The sequence below is a fragment of the Uloborus diversus genome, chromosome 2 (assembly GCF_026930045.1).
Source record: "Uloborus diversus isolate 005 chromosome 2, Udiv.v.3.1, whole genome shotgun sequence".
NCBI lineage: Eukaryota > Metazoa > Arthropoda > Arachnida > Araneae > Uloboridae > Uloborus > Uloborus diversus.
In genome coordinates, this window is record NC_072732.1 from 114,210,079 (window position 1) to 114,230,250 (window position 20,172).

At 32.5% G+C, this 20,172-nt stretch overlaps 1 protein-coding gene across 1 annotated transcript in view; it reads left to right on the plus strand.

Moving 5' to 3' along the window:
* LOC129217257 (serine/threonine-protein kinase VRK1-like) overlaps nt 1–20,172 on the plus strand; it is an 88,437-nt gene that overhangs the window by 11,085 nt on the left and 57,180 nt on the right. Inside the window, 1 exon segment of the mRNA XM_054851530.1 lies at nt 12,931–12,977. Within this exon segment, the coding sequence (XP_054707505.1) occupies nt 12,931–12,977 (47 nt within the window).

The following is a 20,172-nucleotide window of genomic DNA, read 5'->3' on the forward strand; positions in this document are numbered from 1 at the left end:
CCACTTTGCATTATCTTTACTAATATTATAAAGAGAGAGGGCGAATTTTTGTGTGTTTATATGTTCGAGGTACTCTCCGGAACCACTGCACCTATTTGAAAAATTTTTTCACTATATGAAAGGTGCTTTCTTACTGAGTAACATAGGCTATAATTCGAAAAAATCCGATAAATAGTTCTTTTTTTATTCAAATTTAGGCCCAAATTTCACGTAAATTGCCTATTATTGGCTATTAAGGGGGTGAAAAATTACTTGCACATATTGATATTATATATCGTTGAAAAGGGTAGAATTTTCTGCGTTCTAAACAATTTATTTCAATGCTCTAACTTAACTACGGCGGGAGTAATTTGCGTTTTTAGCTCAAACTTTTTTAGGCTTAGCTGAAATTTAGGCTCTACTTTCTTCATTAAATCTATCAATAAAAAGTGAAGGAATTGTCCTACAGTTTTCTTTTTGACAGCATTGGAAAAAGCGAGATTTTTTACTTCAGATCTCTCTCGACCTTTGGTCGAAAAAATTAGCTTCTAACTTCAAAGGAAAAAAAGTTACAAGTGTTTTTAAATCAATTTAGAAATACGTCATTTTGATTCAGGTTTTCAACCATTTTATTTTCGCGTTTCCATGGTTACGCTTTTTGAATCCATCGTTTATTTCCATCTTTCTCATTCTCAATTCTTAAACTTATTTTATTTCATGTTTCCATGGTTACGCTTTTAAAATCCATCTTTCGCATTTTAATTTCTTAAAAATATTTTAATATCTGTCGTCATTGTTTGCAAGGGTAATTTTGCATGGTGTTTTTTTTCTTTTATTTAAGTTATTCAGTTATTTTTTAAATTAATTGTTGAATATATGTCGCTTGACACAATTTTTGTTCTCAAGGTAGACCGGGCAAAGCCGGGCAACGCAGCTCTTAAGGCACATTAGGCACTAAGCAGTTCAGTCTAGGATTATTGTTTTAAGACAACCGTTAATGTAATTCATTGTTTTGGCGATTTGTTTTGGAAGAAAAGAAACAAATTATTTTTACATTTGAAAGATATTATTTGATGTCTTTTTTTGTTTATTTGGCGAAATATTTTAAATTGCAGTAAAAACCGCTTCACTCGCTAAATAGAGTTTTAAAGCAACTGTAAATATAATTTAATGATTTGACGATAAGTTTTAAATTCCAAACAAACTTAAATCGTATTTCTATTTTTTTTTTTTTTTGAAAAGGTGTGTACGCATTTTATACAAAGAAAAACGATCATTTCACATCAGAAGGAGAGGGGCGTCAGTTTTTTTTTATTTAACGGACTTCCATTAAATTTTTAACACAGGCATTGCTGTGCGGGTACTGCTAGTGATCAATAAAGTAGTCTTCAATATTTTCCTAGATTTGAAATTTTATAATTGTCAAAAGTGCACAGGATGAGATTTTGAAATGAACAACAATTTCAACTTGAGATAAATAAATACCTTTGTGCTGAATAGTAAAGTCAGACCAAACAACGTAAGTAGAAGCACAAATTTGTAAATTACAGCAGACACGTGTTTCGGCGTTACAGGGAACGCCTTTTTCAATGCAAAAATAATGAGCTTATGGATGAAAAGACATCCGACAAAAGACGGATGTCTTTTCATCCATACGCTCATTATTTTTGCATTGAAAAAGGCGTTCCCTGTAACGCCGAAACACGTGTCTGCTGTAATTTACAAATTTGTGCTTCTACTTACGTTGTTTGGTCTGAATTTCAACTTGGTTTTTCACCTAAAAATTTAAAAATTCTTATCTTCAACCAGTAGCTCCCCACATTCAAAAAGTTTTCAGCAGCCATTTTGTAGGAGTTAAAAAAGCAGAATGATGAAAATGAGGAACACATTTTCCGTTTTCACTAGAAAACTGACAGATGAAAAATCGACCTCCTTTCCTCAAAGTGGAGAACATGTTCGAGAGAAATGCACAAAGATTCTAAACTCTGGGGAAAACACTAGGACTCGACCGATGCATCGGCGCCGATGGTTCAACAATTTAGCCATCGGCATCAGCATCGGTGGCCGATGCTAACTTGCAGGAAACATCGGCCCTTCGGCCTTAAAAAACACCGAAAAGCCGATGGAATTGGCCGATGTTTTTTGAAAAAAAAAAAGGATCTTTGTTGTTTTACTTTTCAATACAAAGTAAAGGGAGTTATTGTTTTCATATAAAATTGTTTACTTAAATTTCAGTATGAATTTCTATTTTAGTCACCGCTGAAAGAGTTTTTAATACTGCATTCAGGTACCAAACAAGTTAATTATTGCGTTGTTTCTTGCGGCTGGATAAATGTATTTCTCATAAGTCATAATTCAAAAATGGTAAGCTGTAGACGGCTAAATTTTCGCATGTGGCATGTGGTACGTTCCAGTTGTGCACTTCCTTTTTGTTTTCGATCGGATGTTCTAAAAAGCCTATTTACTCATTTTTTGTGGCTATTAATTACTTATTTCAATGCAAAACTAATATAGCGTCTCAGACTGACGATCATTTGGTGATATATTGTCGAATTGGAGACCATGAAAACAAATATGAGATGGCGAAACCGGTTTTGTTTCATTTTGTTAGATTCCCCTTGAACCGACGGTAATTTTTAACTTTTCGATATTTGTAATACGAATCACAGTAATGCAGTCTTTTCTGTATCGCTTCGGCGGAGCTACAAGTTTGGAGCCCGTCGAAATACATTTTGGGGCCCTATTTAAGTTGTTTAAAACTAACACCATTCATAAAATTAGAGTTGTTTTTTTTTTCAAACTTTATCTATTGTTTAGAAAGAATTTAGAGCATTAATATGAGAAATTGATTAAAGACGTTTTGAATGGTGACATAATTCGGAAATCGAAGGGAATTTTGAATTTTTTCTTCGGAAGTGCTGAAGTAGATTCAGAAACTCTTCCGAGGCGTTGGTAGTACCGGTACTGTATTAAAAAAAATGAAGCCGAAGTTGGGGCCGAAGTTTAATGTTGTGAGTTACTCCAAAATCAGAGGGTGACCCCCCCCCCTAACCCACCCTCGTCGTTTCAAGCGTTTCTTAAATATTTAGCGATTATTTATTTTGGTCAAGAAATGTCATTTTGCGTATTTCTTATACTTGTTTCACCTATATTTCGTAATGCGCCATCATTTTTGCAACATTAATAGCGATCGAGTTTTTTTTTTTTTTTTTTTTTTGTCTGTTGTAAGTAACTATTTTTATGTATTCATATAAAATCAATGAATAAGTTATTTTCGTTTTCATCATATTCTTAATAATATGTTATAGAAAAGTTTCAATGATTTTCAAGTATGCAATTTTTTAACTTTCAGAAAATGAAAGTGTTAAAATAAAAAATTTAATTTGAACTTGTTTGTATTGCTTCATAAAAGATTGAACAATCAAATTATTCAATATTACGTGTGCAATCATCAGATCAAGTAGTATATGTATTCAGTTATTAACTTGGTGTAAATATTGAGTTTGTTTATTGTAGCTGCGTTTTAAGACCCTCGCTCTTTTCATGGCTATTTCTTTTTTCCGCAAAATGTATGTCACTGTTATAGCTTTTATGAAAAATGAAAACTTTTCTATTCATAAATTTTAAAAAATGTACAAATATTCCTATTATGATTTAATATTGTAATTTATCTGTTACTTTTTTTGTTTAATTTGATGACTAAAAAATGTCTACGTAAAATCTTTCTACTTTAATTACGTAATTTGTTGACGGTTTCATAGTTTTATTCTTAATTTTTTTTTGAATGATTAAGCAACATAATTTAATGTTTTTTAACTATGTTTAGTTTACCTAAATCCATACATTATTACAATGTTACTGAAATCTTAGTTATATGTTCAAAAAAAAAAAAAACAATTGGTTATTAAACAGTCTCTTTATTTTTCTTCCTTTTTCTTTCTTTTTTTTTTTTTTTTTTTTCTTGTTCTTTGTCTTCTATCATACAGCAGTCAAAAAAGGAGAAGCATAATTACACCCTATACAGATTGTACGTAGTACCATCCAAAAGTTCGGGGGACAAGCTGTATAAAACCTTACCCAGAATAGTTCACATTACCAACGCACATCCACCTTCAAAAGGTCACCTTGAGGAACTATGTACTTCTACCAATGTTCATATAACTTTTGGAAACATTCCTGGAAGCCATTTTTCGCCTCTTTCTGTGATGCAGCTTTATTTTCTCCTGACGGAAGAAAAGCGGCGTCCATGCAAATGTTTTTTTGCTGGGAACAGGTAAAAGTCACACGGAGCTAAGTAGGACGAAACGTTATGTTATTTGTTTGTCATATCAGAGTATTGATCAATCGAACCGTGCATCCTCAACATGAAAGTCTCCTTCTTCCCCACGATGAAGTTAAAGCAGCAGCGCAAGAGGCCTTACAGGAGGTTGCGATAAATGTCTTCCAGGAGTACTTGTAAAAGCTATACGAACGTTGGCAGAAGTGCATAATCGTTCAAGGTGACTATTTTGTAGATAGATGTACTTCGGTAATGTGAAATATTGAGGGTAAAGTTTTATACAATTTGTCCTCGAACTTTTGGATCATAGTACGTACGTATGAGTTTTCAACTTACTATTTCATAACGTTTTTGAGTGTCGCAAGTTTACGCGCATGAAGACATCACAAGAGAATTTGCAATAATTAACTGAGGAGGCGTTCAAAATGGATATTTTGGTCATTTATATGTTGTTAGGTACATATGCATGTACAGATGCGCCGAAAAAACTAGTGAAGTTTAAATTGGGTGATCGTAAAATAGAAATTTAGGTCGAAATCTGATTTTTTTTTTGTGTTTACAATTCCTTATTCGTAAAAGGGAAGTGTAGTGAAATGAATCAATGATCCTTTAAATCCCTGACAATCTTATCAATTTATTTCTGTTAGATTTTTTTTTTTTTGCCATCGGCCAACGGCATCGGCAATCGGCCATTTGGAGGAAAACAATCGGCCATCGGCTATCTTTGAACAATCGGCATCGGCCCATCGGCCAAAAAATGCCATCGGTCGAGCCCTAGAAAACACAGCACCCCTTTCATACCAACACTCCCCTATTCTCTTGCTTTAATCCCCTTATTCACAAAATTTCCAAGAAAAGAGATGAAAACCTTGAACAATTGTCCCTGGAACTGGTTTTACTACAAAAATTGACAAAGAAAAACGACAACCGAAACTTGCTTCTGTGCAAATTTTTCGACTCATCAAGAGTTTCAAAAAATAAATTTCAAGATAACTATGGAAAATACATAGGGGTTTTTATTGAAAATGCAGGGGATTTTTTTTTTCTAGACATCAAGGGTTTCGAGATAAGGAGGATCGAGATATCATGGATGTACTGTAGATTAGAGTTATTAACATTTTTTTTTAAGTAAAATATTTTTAAATGAACATTTTGGAAGAAAATATTATCTAATATTAAATTATGAACATTAATTAAAACTTATTAATATTTTTGTTTATTCATTACAAATATTGTAGTAGATATCATTTGATTAGATTACACCCCATTAACTTTAGCATACTTTTGGACAGTTTAAGACGCTTTTGGTTGATAAAAAACCAGTTTCGGACAGCTCAAAACCCAACCCTGTAAAAGAGGCTCTAAGACTTATCCCTGAGTAAAAGCCAGGAAATTTTCCAATTTGGGCCCAAAATTTTTTTCCCCAGGAATTTTGTGCCATTAGATCTAATCTTCGTATTTATTGATGTTTCCTGAAAAAAAAATTTTAAATTTTGAAGCAAAATGAGGCTAGCAATAAAAAAGTGGCGACCCAAAAAGAAAATTTACGCAGTCGCCATTTTTGGTCCTCAATAGCTCCCAAGAAAAAGAATTCCTCGTGTAAACAGGATTATGCACAAACTCAACAGGGGAAAAAACAATTTACTGCTTTTGAAGCACAATATAATTTTCTTGAGAAGTGAAAATTTTTGTTCTTAAAATTTAATTTTATCCTCATTTCCTTGAACGCAATGTGCTAAATAACTTTTCAACTGAATTGTAGTTTCATGAAGATTTATTATTTTTGAATTGTTTTCGTGCTACAAATTCAAAAAATTATTTCTTAATTTTTGGCGAAGCCGCCATATTTGGTCATTTCCAAAATGGAACTACAAAAGACTTTAAGTGCCTAGGTTTCTGAAAACGGCATTCGATGTTTATTCCAATGCAAACTATTGAACACAATGCAAAATGTGACTTTTTATGGGTGGATATTTTGTAATTATTTTCTGGAAAAATGCAAAATTTTCTTTAGAATATTTTTAAATTCCAATTGATTTTAGATGCTTATGTGCTACATATTACATACTATACATTATGTGCAACTGACTGTTTTCTCTTAGGATTATTAATTATTTTTGACTGCTTTTATGCTACAAATTGAAAAATCTACTTAAATATTTTAAATGTTTCACTTAGTCGCCATATTTGGTCATTTACAAGATGGAAGTAGATGTGAATTTCCAAAAAACAGAATTGGATGTTTTTCTCAGTTAAAATTATTGAGAGTAACAGACAATATGCAATGAATTATGAATTTTTAAAAATTAATTATTTTCTAGAAAAGAAAATTTTTAATTTTAATGTATAAGGTATCCTTTAATATGCTAAAGAGAAAAAAATCTGATGATTATTGGCATTGGCCTATGACCGGCGGATGTTGATTTTTGTTATTATGTATTATACAGGCCGAGGAGTCAGTCACTTTTCTCACCTTTAGTCACCTTTTGAAAATTTGGTTACTTTTAGTCACCTTTTGCAACTTTTGTCACCTTTCTCACCTTTCTTGAAACACGTGTTAGGATTTTTTTTTTAAATAAATCTTTGAAAAGTATCTGAATGATAGCTTTAACAGTGAAATTAATTTAAAAAAATAGCCTTAAATATGCCCCCCACCCCCAACTTGTTGTTTTTTAAGAAAAATAGCTATGGTACAGGGAAATCAGGGAATTTTTTTAATCGCTTGCAATTGCACCCTATGAGCAGAACCAGTCTTTCTATCCCTTCTGCAGATGGACTTGCTCCTTATTTTCGGGAATGTATGTTAAAAGAAGCATGTTTATTCTATTATACCTTGAGCTTTGATGAAACTACCAATGTCAAAGACAAAAAAGAACTGCAACGAACAATAAAATATTGTAATTAAATAAATACCTCTGTGTGCTGAACAGTAAAGTAAGAAAAACAACGTTAAAAAAAGCACAAATTTGCCGATTACAGCAGACACGTGCTTCAGCATTACAGGGAACGCCTTTTTCAATGCAAAAGGTAATGAGCTTATGGATGAAAAGACATCCGACTTTTGTCGGATGTCTTTTCATCCATAGACATCCGACATCCGACAAAATGATGAAAAGACATCCGACAAAAGTCGGATGTCTTTTCATCCATAAGCTCATTACCTTTTGCATTGAAAAAGGCGTTCCCTGTAATGCTGAAGTACGTGTCTGCTGTAATCGGCAAATTTGTGCTTTTTTTAACGTTGTTTTTCTTACTTTAATAAAATACTGAAGCCAATGTTGCATCACAAGAAGGCATCTCAAAACTTTCTTTTTGGGCAAGGCAGTTGGTGAAATTTCGATTGAGAAGCTATGTGAAGCACTTACCGATATTAATTATCCATGAATAAATGTCTCATGCTTTCCTTTGGATGGTCCTTATGTTAATAAAAAGGTTTTTAGGTTGTTTGGCACTATTATCCTTGAGACACGAGAAAAAAGCCTAATATATATTGGTACTTGCAGTATTCATACAATTCATAATGCGTATGTCAAAGCATTGCAGTATTTAGGTGAAGAAGCATCTGAACTTCTTAGTACTTATAGCTATTTTGATGGTTGGCCTTCTCGTTATGAGGTCTTGGAAGAAGTGCAAGCTCAGCTAAATACACCTCATCACAAGTTCCTGAAACACACAACTACCAATTGGCTTACCCTTGGACCTGCAGCAAACAGACTACTGGAACAGTGGGATGCTCTTCAGTATTATTTTTTTAAACATGTACCTTTAAAAAAGAATCCAGCTATGCAATGCAGGTCATCTAAAGCTGTTGCAAATGTTTTAAAAAGACCTTCTATAAAAGCTGAGCTGCATTTTATCCTTTCATCTGCTGATTTGTTTATGCAGTTCACGAAACGCTTTCAATGCCAAGCGCCTATGATACATAAATTGTACCAAGAAATAGAGACCATTATTCAGACTTTCATGGCTCGGGTTATAAAAGCCTTTGTCATAAAGTAAGTTGATTTTTTAAACGTAGACACGGATGAACTGTTTGCAGTTGGTAACTGACTACCTCTTGAAGATCTCGTTGTTAGTGGAGAGGTGACAGATGAACTGTCAAAACTGAAAGAAAATGAAAAGGTTATGTTTTTAAGAGCTGATAAAAAGCATTGTGTGACTGCATGCAAGTATGTAATAGAAAAAAGTTGCATATCAAACGGGTTACTGAAAAGTTTTAAATTTTTGGATCCAAAAGAGAGAAGTAAATCTAGAAGCTGTAAGGATTTGATAAAGGTTGCCAAAATCATGCCTTTTAATGTTCCACTTGATAAGTTGCAAGATGAATGGAAACTTTTGCAGCTGGAAAAAGATGATGAAGCATCCGAAAACAAAACCATTGATATCTACTGGCAGCAGCGCATTTAAAAAAAGGACTCAACTTCCAATGATCTAATGTTTCTAAGGTCATAAAAGCTTCACTTGCATTATCACATGGTAATGCTGACATTGAAAGACTATTTTCTATTTCAAAGCACCTTTTTGGTGAAAATAAGACAGCAAGGACTGAAAGATTTTTATGCTGCATACTTATAGTTAAAGACACTGTAAAAAAAGAATATCCTCATTTGCTTTCTTTACCAATTGGTCCAGAAATAATTAAATGTGCACAACAGGCACACGTAAATTACACAACATACATCTATATATATAAAAATGAATGTTTTTCTGTATGTCATCCATGAACTCAAAAACTACCCGTCAGATTTGGCTGAAACTTTCACCGTTTGTTATTTTTAGTACTGGGAATGTTTATAGACCATTTCGAAAAAAATCCGATTGATAGTTCCTTTTTTATTCCAATTTAAGTCACAATCCATTGGATAAATACAAATAAAATGATTGGCTGCAGAAATTAATTCGCGTGAAAGATCTCATTGATAAGAAGCCATTTTTCTTGAGTTTGAATAAATAAATTCTTTATTGTTTTATGGCTTTTCATGCAACGGGGGGAATTAAAACTTTTTCTATTTGATACTCTTAGCGATTGATTGATCTTGCAAACTGCGTGAGTACAAAATTTGAGTATAGTTACGGCTTCACTTGATACCTGGACTGATTATTATGAAAATTTGTATATATATGTATTTTTCCATGGAGAAGGTGCATAATATGCTCATTGAAGCCACTCGCCACTAGGTGGCACTGCAGAGTAGCAACTTCTGCCCCGTTCAACCGATTGTCATGAAAATCAGTATAATGATGTATTTTTTTGTTGGCGTAGCAACTTGCGTCGGGTACAGCTAGTGGATGAATGCAAAAGGAAAAAGGATTTGGAATTGAAACAGAAGCAAAAAGAAGAGCAAAAAAGAAAGGATTGTGAAGAAACTAAGAAAATGGAAAAAATTAAAACATATATTGAAAGTGAATCTGTAGAAATCTTTACAAAAAGCATATAGGGCTATTTTGGTAAAAGTCAGTAAAAAATGATAATCCTTTTCTGTTTTTTGAGTTCCTAACAAATTGCTTTTTGTCACCTTTTAGTTACTTTTTTGTCACCTTTTAGTTACTTTTTTGTCACCTTTTAGTCACCTTTGTCAGGGTTCGTACTTCCTTAAAAAACCCTTAAGAAACCCTTAATTTCATCAAGCAACATTAAGGTCCTTAAAAAACCCTTAAAAATCCTTAATTTTCTGAAAATTTCCTTAATATTTTAACCACTGTATCAAGTTTGGTCCCCTTTTTCTTAGTTTTTTCTTTTTTACCCCTTCAAATCTTTATAATCCGCGATATCTGCCAAAAACGTATGTTTTGGAGACATGCCAACCACGTTAAACACGTGCTTCGCCGAAAATTGCTTGCCTTGTTTGAGATTGCAATCTTTTTGCATCCTGCAAATATTTCAATCTTTTTAAATGTTGGAAGGTTTTTTACAATATGCTACTTTATATCTGTTTATTTTTTTCATTATTTCAATAATATTTTTATTTCTTAAATTTATTTTAGAAAAAATGCAAAAGACTATCGAAAAAATATGGTCCAACTCCCAGTCTCTGATTGTATTTAAACTTGTCATGGTTACTATTTTTATGTATTTAAAAAAGCTTTCAATACATTTATGGTGAATCTCTAAAGGTTTTGGTTAGGCTTTACTGCCTGTAAAATTTTTTGGAATTTGAAGATTAAATAAAGCAACTTCATTTTTTTTTTTTTTTTTAAATCGTGAAATAATATTATGAAGTTTTTAAAACCAAACTATGAGTTCCATTGCAAGGAAAAAGGATAATTAATTATATATATTTATTTTCAAATGTTTTTTTGTAAAAGAAATATTCCCCCCCCCTCAATATATATATATATATATATATATATATATATATATATATATATATATATATATAATATTGATATTATTGAGAGATACAGCCAAGATTGAACTCTGGCTCCATCAATCGCTTTATTCAAGGACTCAAGAGTTAGAAATTGCTTTCTTTCTTTCAAAATTTAAATTTATATAGAAATAAACAAACGTGCGAGAAATAGTACGCTATAGCAAATTTGTTCGAAATAGGATTTTAGTAACAATAACAGATCAAAAGCAATAATAACAAAACAATAGTTTAAATATCTTGAAAAAAAGAGATTTTAGTTATTTTCCTTCAATTTGCCTCTTACACCAATCATGTATGCTAAATAATAATGCTTTAATATACAACTAATTTTCAACAGCTATCCCTATTTTCCTAATCTTTTTTAATGACTGAAATTTGAGAATTAAATGCTATGTTTTAAGAACAATATGTGCCATCTATTGTATTAATTACTACCCAATCATTTCAAGCATAATTAATTAATAGGGAAAAACTTTCGTATTATGTTTGAAACTGGTTAATTCGCCATTTTTTGTTGAATTTTGGAATGTCATGGACTCAAAGGGCACTTTGATCTCATCTCTTTTCTGCTTGATTTTAAGAACTCTTTGTTTGGGGGGTGGGTTCCTCCTTTTTGCTCTTTGATCACTCTCATCCCTATGATGTGAAATTTTAAAATTTTATTCACTGATAATGAGACATCCCGGTCGATTGCGCCTCTCCCTGATTTTTGGAAACTGATGCATTTGTGCATGTGTATATATATAATATGTATCATGTACTGTGCCCCCGCCCCCCCCCCCCCCCTCCGGAAAACTTTAAAATGGTATACGTAAAGCTATCTAATCATTTTCCCGATAAGTTCTTTTTGAGAGAGTCCTTAAAAAGTCCTTAATTTTTACTTTTAAAAATGAGTATGAACCCTGTTTGTTTTCAAATTCGTCACCTTTCTCACTTTTTCCAAAGGCCATCAGCAGTCCTCGGCCTGATTATATGGTATGCTGATTGATGCAACAAGTTAATCTTATACTGGAAAATAGCTTCGTATCTTGCTCAATAATGCTTTGCGATATTTACGTACTAATAAGAAAATGAAACGAAATATTGTAAAGCAATGATTAGAACAAAACTGTAACATTACGGGTGACAAGTTGCATTAAAGAAATGCTAAAATAAGTGGAATATACTTTGTTTTGAACAAGTAGTAAACGATTGAAAACAATTTTAAACTAAACTTTAAAAAAAATCCACGATTTTCTTTTTAAATCTAAGGGGCAAAGTTTCAGTTCTTACGTATTGCTACTTTAAACAATTTCAATTATTTTGAAAATGATGTTATTTAAACTTAATTTTGAATGAAGTGAGTAACCTAGAATTTTCTAAAAAACAACCAGGAAAACCTAGGGAATTTTTTTTTAACCACAAGTGTATGAAACCTGCAAGTAAAAAACAGCTCATCCTAATATGTTTACCTTCCAGAAGCAAATGAAATATGATCCCTGACAAACCACTTGACTGCATGAATTATAATATGAAATATCCATTTGCAAAATATTACATAAGAATGGGTCTGACCCCCCCCCCCCCCCCAAGTAGAGTGTTTGAAATTTTGCTCCCCCCCCACTCAGGACCCTTACTTAATTAATGAAGGGCCTCTAACTTTTTTCCTAATCATAGGGTGATTAAAATGCATATCTTTCAGTTCAAATTGTAATGAACTTATTGTAATTGGTGTTGAAACTAAGATATTATATTAGACTATTTTTTTTTAAATTATTTTTTGTTTCCCCCCCCCCCCCCCCCCCCCCGTTCCCTTTAGCTAAACTTTGATTGTTTTTGTCTTTACAGCATTTGGAATTAATTCAGTTTTCTATCATTTTCTGAACTTCCAATGATGCTTCCAGTCAGCAAAGTTTCACTGTATAGGTGACGACAGGAGTGAATCGGTGCCCGAACAATGTTCAGCTTTTGGCTCTTTGAAAAAATAATTTCCCCATTCATATAATTTTTGTCACGACTCAGGATTTGAATAGTTCTCATTGATGTTCTGGCTTTAAAAAATTTATGAATTCACGCCTGATGACAGAGTAACCAAAGTTGTTTTCTGCCATTTATCCTTCTTGTATAACTCATAAATTACTCAGACAGCATGATCATTGTTTGGAAAAATTAAGCGAAAAGATATCTTGCGTCAGGAAAAGTAAATTTTTTGTCGAAAAAAATTTAATTCTTGTAGACTAAAAATCATCGTATTAGTGTACAAATGTGATGAAATATTCAATGCGATATTCTGCAGTTATTCATTGTATTTTTTATTTGCAGCTGCAAATGCTTCAAAACCAAAAGAGCTAGACTATGTTATAAAAGTTGTAAGTATTAACAAAGTGTAATTTGTATATATATGTCATGATATTTAAAAGCTTTATAACCCTGATGTTTAGTGATTTTTTGTATACATTAAAGTGCAATCAGTGCTAAATTAAAATTAGCACCAATCCCTAATTCTTAACACCTATTTAAACCCATATAACTTTATTAATGGGTTGCAAAACAGTCAACATTTTTGTGAAAACCCAGGCCAACTGGTTTTTTGTAATACTAAAAGCCATCTAGTGTAGTTTTTTAGGTGAAAAGATAATAATTGTGCCTGTTTTTAATTACTAAGCTGATCCCAAAAGTAAATACTGCATGTGCCTATCTCCCATGCATGTATCTGACTGCATCAAATTTGCACACACATGACCTCAAAAACAAGATGGCCATGCCACTTTGATTGGTTACATAAGTAAGACATAGTTCCATTGAAATTGGTGTTTAAAAAACAATGGATTGTCCCATCAACTGTAAAATAGCAGCCAAGTAGTTTTTGCATGAAAAAAAATCCTCAAATAAGTAACAACTTCATACCCAAAGAGAGTTTTTTTTAGTTGCGTTTTTTACTTTACACATAAGTAAAAATATCAATATTCTGGATTATTTATGGAAGCTTTTCTATTTTGTGTGGGCAGGAATATCCTGCCTGGACTAAAACAACAAAAAATTCAAGCAAGCTTCCAAAATTGTTTTAAGTTGGGCTTTCAGTGCTGTAAAATCAAAAAAATAATTGCTAGAAGGGTCATACTTCAAAAAGTAAGTTTTCAGTCTCAGGCCTTTTACAGTAGAAACTTTAAGGAACAATTTATTTAACAATGTTTTTAATTTCATCGAATATCAAGGGTAGAAGTTATGCTAAAATTTCAAGTTTTGTCCTAAAATTCCTAAAATGTTCATTATTACGAGCAGAAAAAAAATAATTCAACCTAAAAATGAAACTTTTCATGATGATATGCCTATATTTTAACATAAAATAAACTTTGTAGACCCTAAGAATTTTTTTTTAAAAATGAAACAGAGAAACTTATGCTGCTGCTGCTTTTTTCCTGGATAAGGGGGAGGGGGGGGGTGCAGTTAATCAAAACACATATTCTCATTTTAAAGCTGTTTGCTTTATCGATACTTGGTAACTCTTGCAATCATTCCTCTTCTGCAAAAAATATATAAAAATAAAGAAAATAAAACCAGATGAGCGGTAAATTTTGCAAACAAAGAGTTAGGGGAAAGGTATATGATGTGATGTTTTTTGATTTTTTTCCCCTTTGAAAATAAATGAAAAATATGTTAACTCGGGGGGGGGGGGGGGTGAAAGGGATCATAGCTAATTGTAACAAAATTAGTACAATGTGTTGAATTAGAACCAAAAAAAGCACTTGGTTCAAAAACTTTATTTAAACCAAATTCAAATGATTTGTACCCAGATAGGAAGTAATATTTATTTTTATAGGGCTTATCTTTTGTGTGGTTTGAGCATTAGTTTGTCCTTGCAGTACAAAGAGTCAGTTTTGCTTTGTTTTTCTGTTCAGTGAAGTAGGATTATTTCTTACACATATAATTTTTAAATTTAGTCACTAACTTTTTGCTTTAAAAATGTGATTAGTAATTTGTTTTATTAAAATGCCACGGAAAACAAAATGCTCTTCCTTGTGGTTGGAAAAAGCAGACAGAAATAGATGCAAGATCAGCACATGGTGCCGTGTAGAAAAGGAGGAATTTAAAGCATTTTGTTCTGTTGGTGCATTATCTTTCCAATATTGATAATCAAGGATTTTCACACGTATTGTCTCATGCTGATGCGGCAAGACATAAGAGGTTGATAAGTAACTTGAAAACTCAAGCTGTATTTTTAATTCCTTGTTCTTAGTCTTCTACTGAAAACAAATTTATTATGATGAAGCAATCCAAAGCTTTTGTTCCAAATTCACTCCAAGATAAAATTTCGGAAGTGAGGATTTTCTTACTTTTAGTTGCTGTAAAAAAATTATTCATTCGCATCTCTAAATGATTTGTCGGTAATTTACCGGGATATTTTTGGAAATTGTTAGATAGCAAACAGTATCAAATTATCAGATAAAAGTTAAATACATAATAAATTTTGGAATTGCACCTTGCTTTCAGGGTTCGTACGCTCCTTCAAAACTCCTCCAATACTCCTTCATTTAGGAAATTTTTTTGAAGGGCCCTTCAAACTCCTGTATTTTGGTTTAAACTCCTTCAAAACTCCTTCTTTCTTAGTTCAAGACTATATAGTCTTCCCTATGACAGTAACTTGAAGTACTTTGATCGACAACTTAACTTGGTCCCAAGGGCGAAAGTATAAGGGCAATTTTAATGTACAGTGAAACTTCTATGAGCGACCACCTCCATTAACGACCACTTTTCTGAGGCACCGATTTTTCCCCATATATGACTACTGTTAAAAATCATTGAAAGCTTTCACAACAACCAGAAAATTGTGAACCTCAGCATTAACAAATATAGGAATTTTTGTCAGAGAAAACTCAAAAAGAGAGTGACAGCAAAAGAAAAGCAGTAGAACATTTAGTTTGTACACAGATCAGTCTTCTCATGTTAACAAAGGTGGAAGGAAACCAGAATAAGGGATTAAAATCAATTCTCTTGTGAGTCGGTCCAAACGTGTTCCTTTCTTTGCCTCTCTGTTTGGAACCTCAAAAATTTCACAAAAAGGAGGGCGTTGATTTTCGCACCCTTGTGAAGCAAAGGTGGCACATGCACACAGGGGCGGATGCAGACAACCATTTTAGGAGGGGTCATGCCGCATGCTGGATAATGACTCCCCCCCCCCCCTGCAGCTCCGTGACCAAACCTACGGTTTTGGGTTAAATATAATTTTGAAACTGCTTGGGTGTCATTAAAACCACCAAATCGGCTAGGAATAAGGCACTTAATAGAGCATAAACGCTTCTAATTAATTTCAAAAGCGATTGACAGAAGTAATATTTAAATTTTTTACTTTTAAAAATAATTAATAAAATGGAAATGTAACTGAAATTGTTTACATTTTATTCATTAAGAGTTTGAACAACAATGTGGACGGATACTATTGTCGGCGGTTTAGGGGGGGGTCATGACCCCCATGACCCACCCCTTGTATCCGCCACTGCATGCACATCTCAAGGCAAGTCACCTGTCATTGAGGGCGGATGATTAGAATAGAACTTCTTTAAAAGGTTGTTTATTGGAATTTTGTGGTTTCTTACAGGAGAGGGGAGGGGGGTATTTCTAGCACATTTGAATAGCTCAAGAATTGGTTTCAGTGAAGTTGCATTCTGAATTTCATCACCGTATATCGCTGTCAAAATTCTGAAAAAGTGAGTTATCTCACACGCGAGAAACGAGTAAAAGTTATCAATTTACACAAGAAAGGAAGATCAGAAAGGAAATTAATGTAAAAAGTATATTTTATATTAAAAAATGAAAAAAAAGAATGTTTCTTTAATTAAATACATTCTTATCATAATGTTCTTGATTAATGCACCGTGGGAAGATGGTAAATAGCAGCTATTGGTGCTGTAAATTTGCATGTTCAAAGATGACCTCTAAGAGCGACCAACCTCCATTAACGACCACTTTGTTTAGGAACAGAGTGGTTGCTCCAGAGAAGTTTCACTGTAGTAATTTCGTTTATTTATTTTTTCATAAAGATGTGATTTACAAATTGATCACAGAAGTTATAAAAGTTGAAGCTGAAAATATTAATAGATGACTAAGACATTTCATAAATGAAATAAACCATGCTTAAATGGTGGTTGGCCATTTTTTCAAGTTTTATGATCATTGCTTTTCCTTTCACACCACTCTCAGCTGCAAATGTCAGTTTGAGTATTATTTAAATATTTAAAAATACATAAGCAAATGTACAATATTAAGTGATTGTGTAAAAAACAATTGTTTAGCAAATCGCAGTTATCCTTATATATTATTTCTGTAGCCTGTTTTTGGTTTCTACGCGAGATCTTCCTCAATTCTTGATCGATTTCTCTCATTTAAACCTTATTTTAAAGCTTATCGTGCAGGCTACTGACGAAAAATAGACCCAAGGTCTAAAAATTGTTTTTTTCTGCCAAAAAACCTGCTTTAAAGAACCAGAATGAGGTTTTCGGTTAAATTTATAACTTTAACTTGCACCATGACCGACAGAGCTGAATAGCTTGATCGACTTAGCGTTCGACTGGTAACTAGGAGAATGTGTGTTCGGGCCCACGTCCGGACAATCTGCATCAAAGAAATAGAGAAATATCGCGTATTACATGAGCACTTAATAACAATGAATAAAAAATAAGAGGGAATAAAAAGATGAGATCAAAACGCTCTTTGCTGTTATGAAAACTTGATGCAACATGTAGCTTCATTGTAAGGCCTTTTTTTTTTCAGCTTTGGCTGCAGTAAGAAAATTAAAGCATAGAGTAAGTTAAAATATAAGAATCAGCTTTAAGATTTCAGACTACAATGGAATTGTTTCTTGTTCAGAAAAAAATAATAAATCGTATATTGAAATAGATTATTCTAATGAGTCTTTGAACAAATAAAAAAATTACTACCTCAATTTAAAGGGTAAACTACCTTTTTTTCTTCTTTTTGTAAAAAAACAAATAGCCTATCACATTTTTAATACATTCGAAAAGCTACGCTTAAAAAAGAACTTAGTTCAAATTATTTTGTATTTTAACCGTGCTGTTAAATGATGAACATGTGCTGCCATCTAAGTCATAACGGTTCAAGCAGCCTGCGGGAACAAATTGTAAAAATTTTAAAAAATAAAAACATTTCTCTTCAATATCTTATCTTATATATTATTCCCCTCTCATTTTAAAAATTATGAGGAAGGCTAATAACGAAAAATAGACTTACAGTCGAAAAATCAAGTTTTTGGAAACGCCCCTTGCTGTTGCAAAACATTCATGCAGCCTGAAGTTCTTATGCAGATTTTTTTTTTTTTAAGCAAAGTTCTAATACAATTTTCCAATTTTTTACGTCGCTTTCGACAAGAAAAAAAAATTAACCTGTGTGTGTGTGTCTTTTTTTCTTTTTTTTAAATAAAGCTTTAAAGCACTGGGCTTAGTTGTTCTGTTAAATTGATAAGTTTTTTTCGGTAGAGCGTTCGGCTAGAAACTGTCTGAACTTCGGCCAATCTCGGGCTGTCTGACATTATAGCAAATTTACATTAATATTACGCATTACATGTACTCATAACATACAACAGATAACACACGTAATAAAATAAATGCAGTGGGAATGCTACTTGGTGTTTCGACTCCTTTATGCAGGCTACAGTTATCATTCAGATAAGTTGATTGTTAATCAAAGGATGTTCTTCCTTAAAATATGTGCAGGCATTTAAGCCGTAACAGTTAAAGCAGCCTGCTAGGGGAAATTGTTCAATATTCGAAAAAAAAAAAAACACTTATTTTCAATCTAATTTATTATTTCTCTAGAATGTTTGTTTTAATCGCTACGTGAGATCTTCCTTATTCTTTAAACAAAATCAATGTTTTACGAATAATTTTAAATCGTTTCATTCTGGCTAAAGACATCATTCTGGCTAAAACATCGACGCATGGTCTTTTTTTTTTTTTTGGCGAAAAGTTTTTTTGCTGTTTTTCATTAAGCATTCCTTCAATGAATAGCATCCGAAAACTAAGCCGCAATTGCTAGGTTTGTTGGAGTGTCGTGCTGTTAATCAGAATGCCGCCAGTTCGAATCCATACCAATAAATATTTCTTTAATGTTTTTTTTTTTCGTCAGATGCTCATGTGGGCAGGACTGTTTGTCACAACGTGTATTTAACGAGGTTTTGTTACTGATGCCTTCATTTGTGCGTTTACTTTTTTCCGTTTACTTAAATTCGATTACTTTTTTCGGTTCTTTTTCATAATGTTCTTCTTTGAAATTTTTAAAGAGAGAAATGCCACGTGAGACGATTCAAAGCAGAGTGCGGAGTTCCGCACGGGTCGACTAGTGATATTGTAAAATGAGTCATCCACAAGTATTGTCATGCCTTGAGGGGGAGATGTGTTCATGAAATTAGGACAAGCGGAAGAGAGATGGTGGCAAAAAGTGACATCACGCAGTTATTATAACAATATGTTTATAAAAAATATGACATGTGACAGGAGGAGTAAGATAAAGTGACACTTTGTGACAGAGGGGAAGGATTGTCAAACATGTTTTTATAAAAGTGCGACATAAGACAGCCCATTAGTACTTCTTCAAAATCTCATTTTACTCCTTCAAAACGCCTTCATTTTATTTCTGAAATTGAGCACGAAACCTGTACTTTAAATTCCTCCTTATTAAGAATATTTTTTCATCATTCTTTGTAATTCACTTGGATGAAACAACAAGGCAAGTAAAAAAGCAATTGGACATACGTTTATCCTATTGATATATATTTCTGCTTCATAATGTGTCACTGTGGTAAAGAATAAAAGATTGAATGCATTCTATTGTAGTTTTCAAGATTGAATTTGAAATGTTTTATCATCCACTAAGAAACTCAAGCTCATAAATGACATTTAAGTTTAAAAATCTTGTATTTTGTTGTCCTTAAAATGTCTTACAATTTTATCAAAATAGTGTCCTAAAATTTTTGAAATCAACAATTCAGCCCCTGCAAATATATAAATATATATATTTAAACCAGCCAACATTTTTTTAATAACCACACCTAGTGTGACTATTTATGTTGCTTAATAACTTGTTTGATTAAAAATATTTATATTTATATATTATTTCTTTCAAAAGTGTCTGAGATATTAATTGTTTCAGTATATTAAATTTTTTAATAATGTGTTTCAGTTGGTTTTTGTAGAACAAGGAATTACGTCACACAATAAATTCTCACCTCCGATACTCAAACACAAAATGACATTTTTCATTAACAAATGTCAGTAATGACATCACATTTTATTTCCCATTAAACAAGGGAGCCCCCTTGTTTATTATCAGCAATAAAGAAGTTGAAAGATATTTGTTGAAAAACAAGAAGATAGATTTTGTTTCAAAAACTATGTGGTTAGTGGGAATTCTGACCTCCGTGAACTTGAATTTGAGGGATGTAAATCAATGTAAAAAAAGATGTGCACATGTTTTCCTATGCTTAATATATGCAGATTGTAGCGAAAAAAAAAACTTTCCGTGAAAAGTATATCCATTAGGCCTATATTAATG